Below are 16,198 nucleotides of genomic sequence, written 5' to 3' on the forward strand. Positions count from 1 at the left end.
AATATGCAGTGTCTATGTCCTTGAACTATATAAAATGTTGAATATATTTTTCGTCTTAGTGAAACAACAATGCATTTTAAATGTATTACATGTGTCTCCTCCCTGCTGTTGTACTGCTGGCACAGTGACACATATTTGCAAAATAAACAGAAAATGGGATCTACTGAAAAGTCTTTCCTCCCTTCACTTTGTGAAATTGTCATCCAGGTCAAGGCTGAATGGAAAGTCCTGCAGAATGGTACACAGCTACTTCTGTGTATCCACACCCATTTTTTATTCATCCTGTGCACTATGGTGACAGTGCTTAGTGGGACAGATCTCATCATCTGTGTATCCATATTTGGTTATGAGCAGTATATATGATAGTATTGGATTCCAAGAGTCCACTGTCGCTGTGGCTAGTTTTCCTACTGAAGAGATTACTAACGGTGCCACTAGCACGGCTCTCTTTGAAGGCCCGAAAAGAGTTGCTTTCTAAGGTGGCACATGGAAGTTTGCATTAGAGGCGTTGAATACGTATGTTTCTGTTGTTTGTGCTTTAAAACTACTACTACTAATAATAATAATAACAATAACAATGACAATAATAATAATGCTTTTGAAATTCAATGTTCAAATCCAAATTTAACAGATGTTTGAATGGAGTTTTGTCACATTGTGTCTGTAATTTTCCATTAAAGTTCCTGAGAAATTGCACTGCCCTTCTTACAACAACAACAACAACAGGTTGCAAGTTTCAGCTTGTCTAGTATTAATAATCTTTCCTTGAACCCCACCCCAAACAAACAAACAAAAAAACTCAAAGCAATTTTTGCAAGTTCCAGTTATGAATGAGTCTCATTTAAACGCTTGCTTTTTGCAACATATTTGCAACAACTCATATCCAACTTTTGTCATGATGGCTATGTAATGTATAGTTGCACTGGCCAAAATCAAATCAATTTTTTAAAAATGACCATAAATCAGTTTCCCAGATCAGTGATTACATAGTGAGACTACAGTCTGGATTTAAGTCAGTCCTAAGGTTAGAGAAAAGAATCTGTCTTCACTGTCAGTTGAGAGTCTACAACAAAAATATCTCCAGTATTTAAGTCCAATGTTTTTTGGCCCCTCCGTCCACTTCAACATCTTCTCTACACAATCCTTTTGGTCAGTAACACCAAAAGGTGTTGAAAATTTAAAAAAAAAAACACGTGTTATTTATCTATTTGTTAATGGCAGGTTAGCCTCAAAACATCAGTTACCAATAACAACCCTTCAATCACCCTAACCCATTTACCAATATGGATAAAGTATATGGAGCCATAACCTTATACATGGACTGGTTCTTATATAGAGCTTTTCTACTTGGAGCACTCAAAGTGCTTTTTAGAGTTTTTAGTTATTTATTTTTTATAGTGTACATCAAGAGTCTGACGGAAACATACAGAATATAGGAAGACAATTATCAGTTCCTTATCAAAGCATAGGATTACAAAATAACAGAAACATCTTTTTATTCACAACAAAAACTCTGTCAGGCAAGTTAGTTTCGATTTAGATTTGAGCTTGACTTGTTTGTGATAACGTTTTTTTTCTATTGTGAAAATAAAAAAATAAAATGAAATAAATAAATAAATAATAAAAATGTGGCTACACATTAAAAAGAGCTGCTGAATCTGTGTTACCACAAAAGGTGTTATCTCGTAGAGATCGTTTATTTCCACACGTGCACTTCTTCGCCTGTCCTCGGCCGCGTGTGGGGAAGTGGAGCTAATTCAAGAACGCGCTCGAAAATCTGAGCGCGTGCTCGTGAGAGGCGGATAAGACATAGACTAAATGGAGAGCTTGGCACTTTAATATCTATTAATGCTGCATGTGATGCTTGTAAACACCAACTTTTTTTTTTGGATGGCCCAACATAACCTTTAAAGGCATGCTGGTTGAAGTAACAATAACTCTAACAACCAACAAACAAACAAAGGAAACAAAGTATAGCCTAATTTAGCAACAATTCCCAGATAGAACATGGAAAAATAGCTTAATTTAAACTACTATCATAAATATAATCATAACTACTAGCTAGTGAATGGCTATATTCATTTCCTGATGCTTTGCAAACGCGCAGTTTGCTTTCACAAAAAATCCGAGTGTGCTGCTGCACCCTGAAGGCACCATAGACCTCTCCTGTTGCTCAGAGAGGAGGCAAGCCGGTGATTTTCCACTGCTGCTGCTTCTCTGGTCCCCCAGTTTTAAGAGACAAAGGTCAGGAAGAGAAGCTTATAAATAGGCTTAAATATAGGCTCCCGACGCGTTCAGTCCTCAGTCGCTCTAACGGACTCAAGAGGTCACGGACAAGACGAAACGGACAAGGGACGGCGCTCAAAGGACATTAAAAGGACAAAATAACAGAGGAAAGCACATCAACATTGCAGGTAAAGACAAAATGCACCCTCGTTGCACACCTACAAAATATTTCACGGAGAGATGATGGTGTATCTTACATGCATTCTCTTATAGATTTTTTTCTAAAATATCAAATTACGATTTTTGATGTTTTGACTTATTTCGATTTTGTGTCTGAATGGAAACCTTTCCTTTTAAACCCCGAGGAACAGAAAAAAGTTCTTGTCCATTTCTAAGTTAAATCCATCGCATGTGTTTCATTATTATTGCTGGTTTTACTGATGGCAGTGTATACACGAGATGTCCGGGTGAAGATCTGTGAGGAAGCTGTGAGGTAGATTTGGGTGAAGGCTGTTCTCCCCTCGTCGGTGAGCGAGCGTTTAGGAAGGATCACTGGTGGACTTGTGTTACCCAGATGGCTACAGTGTCATTTTGTATTATTGGAATATGTACAATTATCTGTTTTCATCAGTAGCTTTGTCATCTATGAGATATAGCGGATTCACACATGTCTACGTCAGATGCTTTTATTTTAGAGGATCTTATTAATTTCTACCATTTGCTTGCTGTATTTATTTATTTATTTATTTTAAATCGTCTTTGTTTAGGATGGCGAGCAGCGGATTTAGTTCTGTTATCTGATTATTTGCTTTTACAGCCTACGCGAGTCTTACAGTCTTTGTCTCTCTTTTTTATATACACATATGTCGCTTTATTCTTAGGTCCATGGATATCCACATTATTTAAACCAAATGAGAAGTTATATTTTTGGTCATTTAGGTTTATTATATATAGACTTTGTTTCGAATAATTGCGTTGCTGAACTAAAAAAGAAAGGGGAAGTGAGACGAGAAGGCGGAGATGCTCGTTTGTCGCTCTGAAAGCATCACACGCTGCTTCCCCTTAAAACGTCTCTCTCTCTCTCTCGTCCTCTCTCGTCCTTTTTCTTTCTTTTCTCCTTCGCTTAATTTTGTCTCCGTAACTGCACTATTTGTGACAATGAACGGGAGACATTTTACCGTCTCCAGTAACAAGTGCATGTGCAGCGATCATTAGCTTCCTATTGCTATTTAATTGTTAGAGTATTGAGAAATTACGTTTTTCGTCTGTATACGTTAATCTTACGCGCTTCGTTCGGTCTCACATTTATTCACAAGGGGTCGCTACAGTGGATTGCTCAATACCGGGGACCTTGTGTTAGGTGAATGGGTAAATCACTACACTACAGGGCTCTTAGACGTCTTACAAAGGTTGGAAGAGAATAAAAAGATGATTACTGGTAGCCTCAGTGTGCCTTGGAGGGGTTTGGTTCTGATAACAAGTAGTTATTTCCTTTTTGGGTTGGTTTCAGAGTTGGAAATTTACCCAGGATTTTTAACTCAGGAAGATGATAAAACCTGGAATGGAATATCTTTCACAAAGAGACCTTTACAAAGCGTTTAGGAAACCATACCGAATGGAGAGAAAAAAATCTTATCTATGAAGTTATTTATACTATTTGAGTTTGAAATTGGATATTCAGCCTTGACAGAATTGATTAACAGTTGATAAACAGTGTGACATCTCCCACACAGACCATAGATTTCAGTGCAAGGTTAGATTAATAGTGTTTTCTTTTTTTAATCATTTATAAGTGTCAGTTACCAGTTCTTGTTAACGTTTAACTATATTTGGGGAGCAGTCTCCTGTGTTTTAGAGCCCGATGACACAGAGTGGAAAATATACTGGTATATAGGGCTAGTGTTAGGATTTGACAGAGACATTTCTGTGTGTATTTTCTCTGCTAGTGGCCTTGAGTTTAATCTAATCTTGACTGATGTAGGCGAAAATCTCGATTAACTGACGTCTGCTGGCAAGTGACTAATTTCAAGGGGCTGTAAAAATTTATGAAAATCAAGAAGTGTTCAGTGGTTCAGTCTATCAGAATCATATACCCTCATTCTCATGTCTTTTTATGAAAGCTGGCAAACTTTTCAGTCAGTTACATGTTTGATGCTGTCATCCGTATCATGTGGGATGAGGGACAGTGGAGCTTTGAACAATGTCAGGAGTGATGTTAATACGGTAGGGTTGGAGTGATAAAGAACGAGAGTGCACATAATGAGCTTAAAATGCCTGCAAAAGACCCCTACTCATGTGACAGTTTATGGGTCTTAACAGACTTAAAAGGCACGTGAGTTTGAGTGCTGAGTTTGATGTGTGAAACTCTCGAATAGCACTGGAAGCTCAGGATAATGTCAGAGCTAGCTGGTTAGCAGGGACTGATCTTTTCAAATTAAGAGAGGTGATGTTTCTGTAGTGAAGTGGTTTTGAATTGTGTTGTCCTCTTGGATGTAAAAAAAAAAATAAGTAAATGACTAATAAAAAAACATTTCTGTGTGTGGGGAAACACTGTAGCCTGTCCAGAGATGCACTTCTTAGATTTTACACCACGCTTGTCTTTGTCTTTTATATTTGTGTTTTAATATCTAATCTGCAAAGTATATTTCAATTTTAATATGTTTGTTGTATTGTAAATAATAGTCATTTATGTAAGTGAAAATGTAGTGGGAATTTGTTGTTCCCTTGTCTGACAAACTACTGCTGAAAGCTGACGTGTCAACTGTAGGCTGTTGCTGTTAAATGATTTATTAAGTCAGTAATGTGAGGGTAGTGGAACGTGTGTGTGTGCGTGCATTCACGTGAGCGTGTGTGCGTGCATTCACGTGAGCGTGTGTGTGTGCATTCACGTGAGCGTGTGTGCGTGCATTCACGTGAGCGTGTGTGCGTGCATTCACGTGAGCGTGTGTTTGTGTGCATTCACATATGTGTGCATGCATGTGCATATTAGTAAAATCTTAGTCATGGTGACAACAGCACTTTTTACAGATTAAATCTGAGAAAGGTGGTGCAAACCTATACTGACGTGGAGGATGAAAATATAAACTGTTGCATTGCATGTGCTGATATCAAACATTTATGATCAGGTGGCCTTGACATCAGACATGCCGCACTAAATATTAACCAACTTGAACCGGTAAGCAACATAAATTCACACCATTATGTTAGTTCACTATGAGCTCATTGCTGTTGGAGCTGCCCCATTAATCTTGTATGACTGTATAAATGTGTTGAGGTCTCAGTTTGAACATTTATTTAAAAAGCATTGACAGCTTTGAAAGATCTTATTTATCTTGGCTATTGAAGGTGAAAACGACAACGATAGTGATTAACACCTTATATATATATATATGTATATCAGGCTGATGAAAATTGCATATGTGCATGCGTTATCATGGTGATTGACTTTAATACATTTCATGCAAGATAACTGACAGAAGATAAAAGATCAGCATCACCTTGTGGCCAACAAACCAGTTTACCAGGAAATGTAGAAATCTTGGATTCTTTTAAGATTCCCAAAGAAATGATTAATCAAAACAAGACACTGAGAAAAAAAATTTGCACAATATATTCCAGAGAACTTGAACTCAATACTTCTGTAGACTTGATGAATATGGTGGAAGTTGCAAAAAAACCCACAAGACAAGGGAGATAAGCTAGGGTTTATTCGCTTCTTGTGGTGGCAGGGACCGTATCAATAATTACACTCCTGTGAATACTATAATGAGTAAAATAGAGCTTCAAGTGCTATCCTTCAGCCTCCTAGTAGACAAACCTATGGTATCAATTTGAAACTCCTACGTCGCCTTGTTTTCAAGTTATTGCATTTACAAACTTGGGTGTCCACAGCGCCAGTCTGTTGAGGTGACGACAATACCCCATTGGCCTTTTACAGCTGAGGGGTAAAAATGAAAACAACGAAGTTACAATGTATCTGCTGGACATGCAATTTTGAATCTGAAAGGTTCGGTTAAAACCTTGCATTATTCTTTCATAATAAACCTCAGCTTATCAGGAATCTCTTAAAAACCAAAATATGACCAAAGTTTTGGGCAAAACTTTGAAATTACAGAGACACTAAAGCAAGCCATAATCTTTAAAGTTCTTGAATGTTTAATTGTTAGATCCATATTTGCAGTATGTGAATAATTGAAGCTCAGCTCCACTGACCTGTTATAGTTTGTAGAACTAGAGTGGGGAAAAAAAAATGTTAGCAGAACCGACAGTGAGTGTTAACTGTAGCTTGATAAGCCTTTTGGTAACTTTTGATAACTTTCTGTTGCCTCACATGCTCATACTTCTTGTGATTCTTGGTGTTCAAAGAAAAGCCTTTAGTCTCTTTTTTGGTCCATCAGCCCAACATCTATTTTTGTATTTGTCTGCATGTGACTCTCACATGCCGTTAACTTCTGTAGCATGATTAATTTTTAGTAACAAATGTGTACACGGACCTCACTGTTTCTTTTTGTCTTCATGCCATTGTGTTTTCAGCTTTCCCCATCCAAGTTAATCTTTAACAGCTTTCAGTCACTGTTTCCTTTGTCCCTATGTTCCAACTATTTCTCACTCTTTTTTTTTTTTTACTCATATTCACTCTCTGTGTTTCGGTTTCTTTTCCTGTCTTTCTTTTACAAGTTTTGTATGATCATTTCTATTTGTCTGAAATGAAAATGAGAAAAGAGCATCGAGAAGTGTCTGTACTTGTGCAAAGTGAGGTAGCATTAATGGGGGAAAATTGTAAATAAGAGTGTCTAAAGGAGTGCCTTGTAGAAAAGAACCATAGTAAAATTAAGAGGGAAGGTAGCTATTGGAGGGAAACAACAGAAAATTTGCAAACAAGGACAAGCTGATTTTAAAAAGTGACCCAGGAGGAAAAGGGTGAGTGATTACAAGAAAAGGGGGTGGGGGCAGCAGAAGCAAGCTGTGGAAATAAGGTGTGGGGGTGGGGGTAAAGGGTTGAGACTTCTGAAAGGCCCTGTGGGGGGTTGAAACATGAAGGATGTATAATGAAGAAAATGTAGAAAAACTAAAAGCAAAGGAGGTCAACCAAGATGATGAGAAAATGGGGATTGGAAATGGTGGAAAGGCAGAGGACAGCTGGTTTTGTGTAGCATCTCACTGTGTTTGGAAGACTGCTGTTGATTATTTTGTTACTGAAACGTCCAATCTTATCTCTAGTCTTTGGTAAAATATTTGAATCTGTCATCCTTAAGCCCTAAATCCAATAATTCTATTCATTGCTCATAAGCCAATAGGCTGAATAGCCTAAATAGCTCATTTGAAATTAATGAAATATCTAATATTGACATGTTTAAGCACAATGTGATGAGCGTAAAAGAAGACTTTAACAGAAGACAAAATATGGGCGAGGAAAAAAGAAAACAAATATGCAGGGGATGAGTAAAAGAAATGTGAGGCAAAAAAAGAGGAGAGTGGATTTAACGGGCAGCTGCAGCCAGCCCAGTGGAAATGTACATGGTCTCAAAATAGGAGAGTGTGTTATGTAAGTACTTTGGGACTGTAGTAAGTATGTGAAGTCACTGAATGCATATCCAGAGTCTGGGTCCAGTGAGGTCCACCCTCACACACAATGGTTCTCTGTTGTGCACAAAACTGTTGGCCTGAACTTTAAATCATCCCACAATTCATAGTGGTTTCCAAGGCCAGTCTAACTCCGTGGGAGTCATGTTGTAGGAAATCGTGGAATAGCAACATTCCCGTGAACAGATTGGGTTCAGTCTCTTTGAAATGATGCCTTTTTCTTGGGATGAACCACCTGAGCAGCTAAATCTACAGCTACACATGGTCACCACTCAATTACTTCTATTTTCCACCACTTATCTGGGTCCAAGTCTGTAGTGAAAGCAGACTACACAAGATAGCTTTACCCCTCTGCCACATCATCTATCTCTTCCTGTGAAGTCCTGAAGCACTCCCAGGGCAGACTGAGTACACATCACTTCAGAGTGTTCTCGGTCAGCCCCAGGATTTAAACGCAGTTAATGTGCCTAGAAGATCTAATCTTAGAAGCGCCCAGGAAACATTCTCATCAGATGCTGTTTTCCAGTGATGTTCAAGACGAATCATTGCAGTATGCTGAATCACTAGAATCAGTTAGTTCAAAAGAATTGTTCAACAAATCGTTCAGCTTTGACCGAATTGTACTCACTGGAATTCAGCACAGTACCATTTCTAGTTCAAGGAGCTAGTGTTAGCGATCATAACGGACAAGCTAAATGCTATTCATAATTCTTGAGATTTTAATGATTTCCTAGCTGAAAATTGGGGAGTAGTACTAATATAACTGTCAAGTCTTTATTTTTAAAAATTATTTTAAGCTACTCTGCAATTCCCTCCAAAACATGAGAGGTGATTCTGGCTGTTTCAGCAACTGACTGTCACTGCGTCACTTTAAGTGACGGGCCACTTTAGATTCACTGTAAAGTACTTAAAGTTACAAGTCATTAAACATAGGCCATTCCCCTGCAGCAAAACGATGAATTACTTTTGATTCTCTACACGCTTTCCTAATACAAGGAAGTTTGTTCACTGGCCCTGCTGGGAACTTGAAGGTATGTGTTTGTCTTCGTATGGCTTTGTAAGTTTAACAACATGATGAATTGGATCAGAAAACAATGGCCTTCCTGTCAGTGTATTCCTGTGCACAAATGACTTAAAACACTTGGCGAGCAAGTTATTTCTGCATGTTCACCAGCACCTGACTGGGGACAAAAAAAAGGTCATTTCAGGATATAATTCTGTTCACTTCACAAATTGAACTCCTTGCACAAAGCTCAATAGATTGTACTACATATATGCTATGTACAATGTCTTAGGCCGTCCATTATACTTTACACTTCCACAAGACTGTTAGCGCCCCCAAAAGCTTAATCATCAAATCGTCAAAGTACCTATGTACCTGCCAATTTTTGGGAACTTTAGAATACTTCAAATGCACCTATGCCACTTTTCCTTGCTTTTTAGCATGTTGTTGATACTAGAAGTGCCCGATTTGTCAAAATGTTTTATTACTGGATGATTCCCAACTACTACACTAGTAATTTCCAAAAGAACTGGTAGTACACAGTACATCCCAGCTAAACATTTTAATCTTGTTGTGCTTTTCTTTTTATGTATTTGATTTAACTTCACCCTAACTATTTTAGGCAAATGGCTTCACTCCCTGAGTCAGTTTATTCAGCTTATTGCATTAATTCCTGTGATGTTGCAACACAACAGAGCACATTGCAGTATCACGTGAATTCCTCTTTTGTCTACTAGCTGGTTTCCTTTTTCAATTTAATATCTTAATCCAAATGTGTGTGTGTGTGTGTGTGTGTGTGTGTGTGTGTATATATATATATATATATATATATATATATATATATATATATATATATATATATCTCTACCTACCTACAGGTATAATGTCACATATCTAGTGCTGTTAGGGGTCCTTTGTCTCTCCTAGCAGAAAGTCACTCACACAATATATGCACAAAAAGCCAGTTCTCTCCTCCTAGCATTACTCATTAACTTACTATAGGAAGTTATTCATGAAGATAAATATATGTGTCACTAACTGTGAAATCATTAACTTGTTTGAAATGAGAGATGGTATTGTACAGGGCTGTTTGTACTTAGTCAACCAAATATTGGCAGAAAAAGCTAGTATTTAGGCATGAGCAGCTTTCCCCCCCCCAATTCTACCTTGGTTGAAGATATCTGCTGATGCCAAACACCAATACACTAGTCTTAAATTAACAAGAGGCTAGGAATGATCCTTTATGTGCCTGATTTAATCATTGATTTACTAACTTATTTCCATTAGTTAGTTTGTGTTCATTATAAGATTTGTAGGCTACTGCTTAATGCTGCTATTAAAAAACACAGTAGTTTCTCCTTTTGTTTCAGTGTGAGTGTGCCTCCCTTTAGTTCTAGTCACACACAAATAATCTTAGGTTTCTCTTCAGACTTCATAGCTTTTGCGGCTTAGCGATCTATAAGCCGCTCAGATAACGGATAACTCTCTTGCTGGGGTAAATTTTTACCCACCTTAGTGTACATCAATACGTTACAAGCATTCACCCATCAATGTAGTTGGTCACAGGATAATCAAAAACAGTGTTTCATACCTGCTGGCTGCTGCCAGCAACATGTCATGAAGGAGTGGTGGCCATCCTTAACCAAAATGCTCATTTTTAACTAGTAACAACCCCCCCCCCCCCCCCCCCCCCCAATCTCTCCAAACAACGATATATTATATGAAAACAAATAATTTTTTTTTTTTTTTTTTGATATCAAAACTTAGAATTTCAGTTTCAAATCACTTTTTCAAATGAATAAAACATTTGACCCTGATTTAGCTTCATAGACAGGTGAGATGAAATGATATCAGTGACGCTGGCATCAACACCTTATTCTGCAATAAAAGCCTTTAAAGAAATGTTACACTGAACATGACAACAGTTCATGTCCAGTCACTTGACCACAGTTTGTGTCCAATTTAAAAACAGATTCAAACAAAAAAGCTGTAGGTGCAACTAAAGTGAAACACTTCCATGCTGTATCTAATTCAAACATAAGAATCATGCATTCTGACTAACATTCCTGGGTCTGGTAGAGGCAAGGGAGAAAAACCTCAACTACTTTAATTTAAATATCCAGGTAAATATAAACTGGAAACAAAGCCTGTATCTGCAGATAGCCACTGAAAAGTAGTCTTTCCCTCAGTTTTACCTTCTGTAATAATCATCCTGAAAGACACAATAAGATTGAAAGATAAAGACAAAGAACTAGAGGGTGCAGCAACCTAGCACATGGAAATAGAGGGATGTGGCATTTTCCACAGTGACAGACATCTGCTGACTACTAAGTATGTCAGTCTCTTCCACGACTGTCTTTGTGTCCCTCATTGTCATTGCTGAATGGAAATTTACAGCTACAGTTGTCATCGTAACCCTTATAATGTTCAGCCAATCACAGCGCCATATTAAATAGTTTCAATGAGGAAGTGCCGAAGAAGGAAGACGAGTTTTACTGTTTCATCTTAAACGTGTTACCATATATTCAAATCTTTTTATCTTGACTCTGATCAGTTTTAGATTTCATTTGAACAAAATGCATTCAAATTGAACTGTTTATTTATACCAGCTTTCTTTCTCATGTGCTATTTAGTAATAAGGATTAGGCAACAAAACCTCTCAGTGAGCATTAAAAAAAAAAGATATACAGTTCTTTTTGGGGTGTTTTTTTGTTTGTTTGTTTTTTTTTGTCAGTAATCAGTTTCATGTATCCAACAGATAATTTTTTTTATGCACTTATTTACATGACCACAGGAGGTCTCCTAAATATTCTTGGTCATTTTCTTCTTAGAACTGACAAAAATGGAGGATGCCTAACCTGATGGTTTATGAGTGGGTGCATAACCTGCTGGTAATGCCTGTGGGAGTGATTACAACTGATAATAGCCATTCAGTGGGATGGTTTGTGAAGCAGATGATAATTTTACAACTTCCTGAATCTTAAGCAACTGTTAAGCAGTTTTCCTGCCTCAGCTAATGTGTTTAGTCTCACAGTTCTTTGTCTCCAGTTCAGTCCCTTGCCACAACTGAAAAAATCTGTCTCAATCGTTGTATGCAGTGCATTCATGAAAGAAGGCACCAAAAATAATATATATATATATTTTAATTATTATACATTAATAATATTTTTTTTTTGTTTTTCATGAATGCAGCTCTGACTTGATCTCTTCTTTGTCTTCTGTTTCAATAGAATGGCTCAAAAAGAGAAACTTCAGTGTCTGAAAGACTTCCATAAGGACACTCTGAAACCATCTCCCGGTAAGAGTCCTGGCACCCGGCCTGAAGATGAAGCAGAGGGCAAGCACCCCCAGCGAGAGAAGTGGGCCAGCAAGCTGGACTTTGTTCTGTCTGTTGCTGGTGGTTTTGTTGGTTTAGGGAACGTCTGGCGTTTCCCATACCTCTGCTATAAAAATGGTGGAGGTAAGGCTTTCAAATGCTGCAACAATTTATGTCAATTCATGGGGGTCATATTTTTAGGTTAATGGTTTCCCTTGTGTTCCCCATCTAGGTGCATTTCTCATCCCCTACTTCATTTTCCTGTTTGGTGGAGGTCTGCCAGTCTTCTTCCTGGAGGTCGCCCTGGGTCAGTTCACCTCCGAGGGTGGCATTACCTGCTGGGAGAAGCTCTGTCCCATCTTTACTGGTATGTAGTCCCTAATTAGATCCTCCCTGCTCAAATAATGAGCTTTTTCTTAGGAATCATATTATAGGTGCCCACGATATCAGTTCTAAAATAAAGAAACTGGAGATTATGGTGGTGGTTAGATGGAGTATTCACCCTAATTAACTCTGTCTCGGGTGTAACTTGTCTCATGAGGACTTTCCTCAAGGAAACCCATTACTTACTGCTGTTGAATCAGTAATTTCAGACACATCACCATAACTATTTCATTGAAATCTTGGGTATTATAATGATCATAAAATTCCAGTTATTGACTTAAAAAAACTTTCTTTCCATACACCTGCACCTGCACTTGTACCTGTGACTTCAGCTTCACTCACTTCCCCTTCTTTTGATAGCCCGCCAGTTTGACTGAGTGCAGAGTACTTTCCATATCCAATCCGAGACTTTGAATTTTTCCAGACCTCTGTTTTTTCCACTGAGAAATGGCTGTGTAACATAAGGCTGAGTCACACCAGGTTTTCATCCAATCAGGCTGCTGAGACTTTACCCTGCAGCCGTTACCAGGCAGCCAAGCCTGCACTGGTACACCAACATACTGAGGACTCTATTGTGCTTTAACCTTCTCTGGCTCACACCTGCCAAGAGGCATTTCTTCAGTGTACTCTGACAGGTCCTCTGTAGTTATTTCCTTCCACTTTACTGAGCTCAAGTCTTTTCTTTTTCTTCTTCTTTTTTTTAAATTCTAACGTCTTCTTTCTTCTCCTGTTATTTAAATGTCTTGTATATTATTTTTCCCTCCTGTCCTTCTGTCCTGGGCATCTCTACTTCCACTTCTTCATTTCATTCACTGTTCTTCTCACCTCCCCCTCTCCTCCTGTTCACTACCAGCCAAATAAGGTTAATGTATTCCTCCCTGTCTGTTCAATTCTGAATAGTCATTTTTTTGTAATATTTATACTGCTCCATCTTCAGCAATTGCGCATTAACAGTCATTATTTCTGAAATGCATTCGTGGATTTAGTTCAGAGCTATAAGCACATTCATTTCTTTCTTATGATCTTAATTATTTACTTGTCCTGCTATTCTTGCTTTCACATAAATACACAATCTTTCTCCTTTTCAGACACATTATCCTCTTGCAGTCTTGTACATGGATATCAAAGACAGACACACACACAATCTCTCAAGACAGTGTACAGAGTGTCCTGAATCACACGTTGTTATGGCAACAGCGCAGCAACACATCAGAGAGATGATGAGAGAGAGAGGGGAAAAAAGCAGAGCACAGATCTGAGGACCAGACAGATGGATTGACAAAAAACAGGAAAAGGTGGAGAGGGATTTAACAGAGGAGAGAGGTTTGAATGGAGAAGAGATGATGAGAATGAGGGAATTAGAGGAAGACAGGGGGGGGGAACAAAGCATGGTAAAAGCAAAAGACAAAATAGAGGATATGAGTGAAACAGAAGCAAAAGGTCTATACTACAAGACTTAGGAAAAATAAAAAGAACATTATAAACAAGGGGAGAAAATCCAAGCAAAAAATTATCAAATATAATGCGGACTTACTGGTATTTGTTGTTGCAATATATTATGTTGTGGGTTTAAAGTGAAATGTGATGTGATTAGCTTGGATTCAGAAATTTGAACTGTTGATGGCATTTTTTGGCTTTAAGGCCAAAGAGAGGCCAATAAAAACTGAGCAGATAGTATTAGATAGTATTAGAAAGGAATAGAAAAACAGCAAGAACTATAGACTGCATCTCGCACTCTTACACAAATAAATTACTGCTTCTGTGTAAACAAAGTTATGAGGGCTTGAAGAATAAAACTGTCATTGAGTTGTTGTGGCTAAACAGAACATGAACACAATGTCAGTGAGGGTAAACAAAATTACAACTTGGCCTTATTTGATTTGAAACAAAGCTTGGTAAAACACATGGGTGGCAACGTTGTGATATGTTATTCATAAAATGAGGTCTTCTAAGGTCAGCAGATAACGCAAGATGTGACGTCATGGAGGAGGGCACAGCTCTTTGATTTGCAGCGTACCATGTGATCCAAGTGTTTGTGTGTATCTTGTGAGCATGTGCATGTCTGTGTTTTTTAGACATATAGAGGTTATGATGCTGCCAATTAGCTCAGTGATTAAAATAACATAATACAATGTTAAAATATTCCATGCATTCATTAGCACACTAACACGCACAGACACAGATTGCAAATTAGAATTTAGTCAGGCAGTTCACAACACCAGCACACACACACGCACACGCACACGCACACACAGACACACACACACACACACACACAGGCACACACACACAGAAGGCCAGTGACGTTGAAGGACATTAATTTGTATGAGTGGCCTCAGTCGGCTGTGTTTACAAAAGCAATACAAAGCTTTTTCTGATATACTTACGAGGACCGTCGGTGACCTCTAAACTAAAACCTAATCCATGTCCAAATCTTGGTCCAAATCCCAGTTTCAACATCTGTTCTCATCTGAAGCAAGGGTTGGGGTTTTTCTTCCCTTCATATCCTTGTGTAGTGCATAAGAGCACACAGGAGTGCACACACAACTCATGTGTTTACCACCAGCTTATTCAAGTCATTCAAGGCCAGTACTGATGCAATGAATCTTAGCTGATATTAAACATGTTAGATGCACTATAATTAAAACTGAAGGTTAAAAAAAGAAATAAATGATTGCTTTAGACCTTGTATTGGGTAAATGTTGTCCTGTACTTGTGATATCATTTTATAAGGACTAGCTATTTTGTAAAAAATGGATTGGATACTGCTGGCTTTTCTGCAGATGTACAAATCTTGCAGTTTGCACTGTAAATTCTGTTAAGCGCACATAACACAAAGTGCACAAAACCATTAAAAACAGGAAGTATCACTGAGACTCAAACTTGTCAGGATGCAATGACTGGCTTGTAGAAATCTTTTTATCTAGTGAAATCCAAGTTTGCAATTTTCAGTTCTAGCCTTTTTTTTTTTTTTTTTTTTTTTTTTACATTTTAAAACTATTTTTAAAAGCGTGTATCATATATACAACCACTGCCATCTTGTGCTTTACACAAATTTCCCATAGAGTTTTGCTTAGGATTCAAATGTTTGTTTGTTTTCTCTCCTTCTTTTGAACATCTCTGCCGCTGGTCTCGTCGTCTTTTGTGGCCAATCAAACGTTAGCATTAAACCTCTTCCTCTTATACAAGAAAACTGTGTGTTGAAAATTGTGGGGCTTTGGAAACGGTCACTAAAATATCATGTCTTATATAAGTTGACGTGCCAGAAAATGCCAATATTGAAATTGTTGTATATTATTTCAGAGAAAAGTAATAGCTAATAACTAATAATTATTAATAGTGATTTAATAGTTTGATGACCCGCTTCTTGTTTAATCCCCTGAACCTCTCTATTCTCTCCAGGCATTGGTTATGCTTCCATTGTGATTGTGTCCCTGCTGAATATCTACTACATTGTCATCCTGGCCTGGGGCCTCTACTACCTGTTCCAGGTAGGTTTGAGGGGGGGGGGAAAGACAGCTGTTGAATATTCCATTTCATTTTCCACTTGTTTCAGGCATGTATTATTTACAATGGAGATAGGTGAGGATTTACATCAGGGTAGTGTAATCTTTGATTCTTGTTAATTTAACTACCAGCTAACTGCCATGTAAGTTTTGTCTAAACTTACGTTTTTCAGGGGACAC

The 16,198-nt window shown here is 38.0% G+C and overlaps 1 protein-coding gene across 1 annotated transcript in view; it reads left to right on the forward strand.

The window, feature by feature from the left end:
• Positions 1–2,159: 2,159 nt before the first annotated feature.
• LOC120716520 (sodium- and chloride-dependent taurine transporter-like) overlaps positions 2,160–16,198 on the forward strand; it is a 30,938-nt gene continuing 16,899 nt past the window's right edge. The window contains exons 1-4 of the mRNA XM_040004033.1: positions 2,160–2,414; positions 12,043–12,272; positions 12,361–12,495; positions 15,915–16,003. Of these exons, the coding sequence (XP_039859967.1) occupies positions 12,044–12,272; positions 12,361–12,495; positions 15,915–16,003 (453 nt within the window). The 5' untranslated portion in view covers positions 2,160–2,414; position 12,043. The remainder of the gene's footprint in view (positions 2,415–12,042; positions 12,273–12,360; positions 12,496–15,914; positions 16,004–16,198) is intronic.

This window comes from Simochromis diagramma, unplaced genomic scaffold, assembly GCF_900408965.1.
Source record: "Simochromis diagramma unplaced genomic scaffold, fSimDia1.1 OVJJ01000320.1, whole genome shotgun sequence".
Classification (NCBI taxonomy): domain Eukaryota; kingdom Metazoa; phylum Chordata; class Actinopteri; order Cichliformes; family Cichlidae; genus Simochromis; species Simochromis diagramma.